Source organism: Mesitornis unicolor, unplaced genomic scaffold (genome assembly GCF_000695765.1).
Source record: "Mesitornis unicolor isolate BGI_N332 unplaced genomic scaffold, ASM69576v1 scaffold29163, whole genome shotgun sequence".
NCBI classification, from domain to species: Eukaryota; Metazoa; Chordata; class Aves; order Mesitornithiformes; family Mesitornithidae; genus Mesitornis; species Mesitornis unicolor.
The window spans coordinates 381-769 of NW_010177117.1; the positions used below are offsets into that span (position 1 = coordinate 381).

At 60.4% G+C, this 389-nt stretch overlaps 1 protein-coding gene across 1 annotated transcript in view; it reads right to left on the minus strand.

Annotated features, from left to right (window-relative positions):
- The window catches only part of TMEM138 (transmembrane protein 138), a gene marked incomplete at its 3' end in the record, with an annotated part of 1,570 nt that continues 1,181 nt past the window's right edge, over nt 1–389 (minus strand). Inside the window, exons 3-4 of the mRNA XM_010181966.1 lie at nt 169–244; nt 1–71 (exon numbers count right to left, since the gene is read on the minus strand). Coding sequence (XP_010180268.1) covers nt 1–71; nt 169–244 — 147 coding nt within the window. The remainder of the gene's footprint in view (nt 72–168; nt 245–389) is intronic.

The following is a 389-nucleotide window of genomic DNA, read 5'->3' on the forward strand; positions in this document are numbered from 1 at the left end:
GTCCTGGTAGAAGAGGGGGTCGCCCAGATGCACCGCCGTCCTCTTGTAGAAGTAACAGTAGAGCACAGCCGCTGCGGGAGGGATGAGAGTGAACTCCCACTTTTGCCCCCACAGGCTCCCCGAAAGGAGCAGGACCCCATCAGGGAGCCTGTGACCACCAGCCCTTACCCAGCCGTTGGAAAACAAAAAGGGTCTGCAGGCCTTCGGTCCACACAAAGCGGCTGGAGTCTCGCCACCGCAGGTTCTGAGGCAGACGGATGGAAGCCAGGAATAACCTGTTAGTTTAGGGGGGGCACTCCCCCACCTTTGACTCCCTCAGCCTGCTGTGCAGCCCCCCAAACCCCAAAGGTTAAGCAGCTCAGGGGATTTAGCCAGCGCGCCGAGCCCTA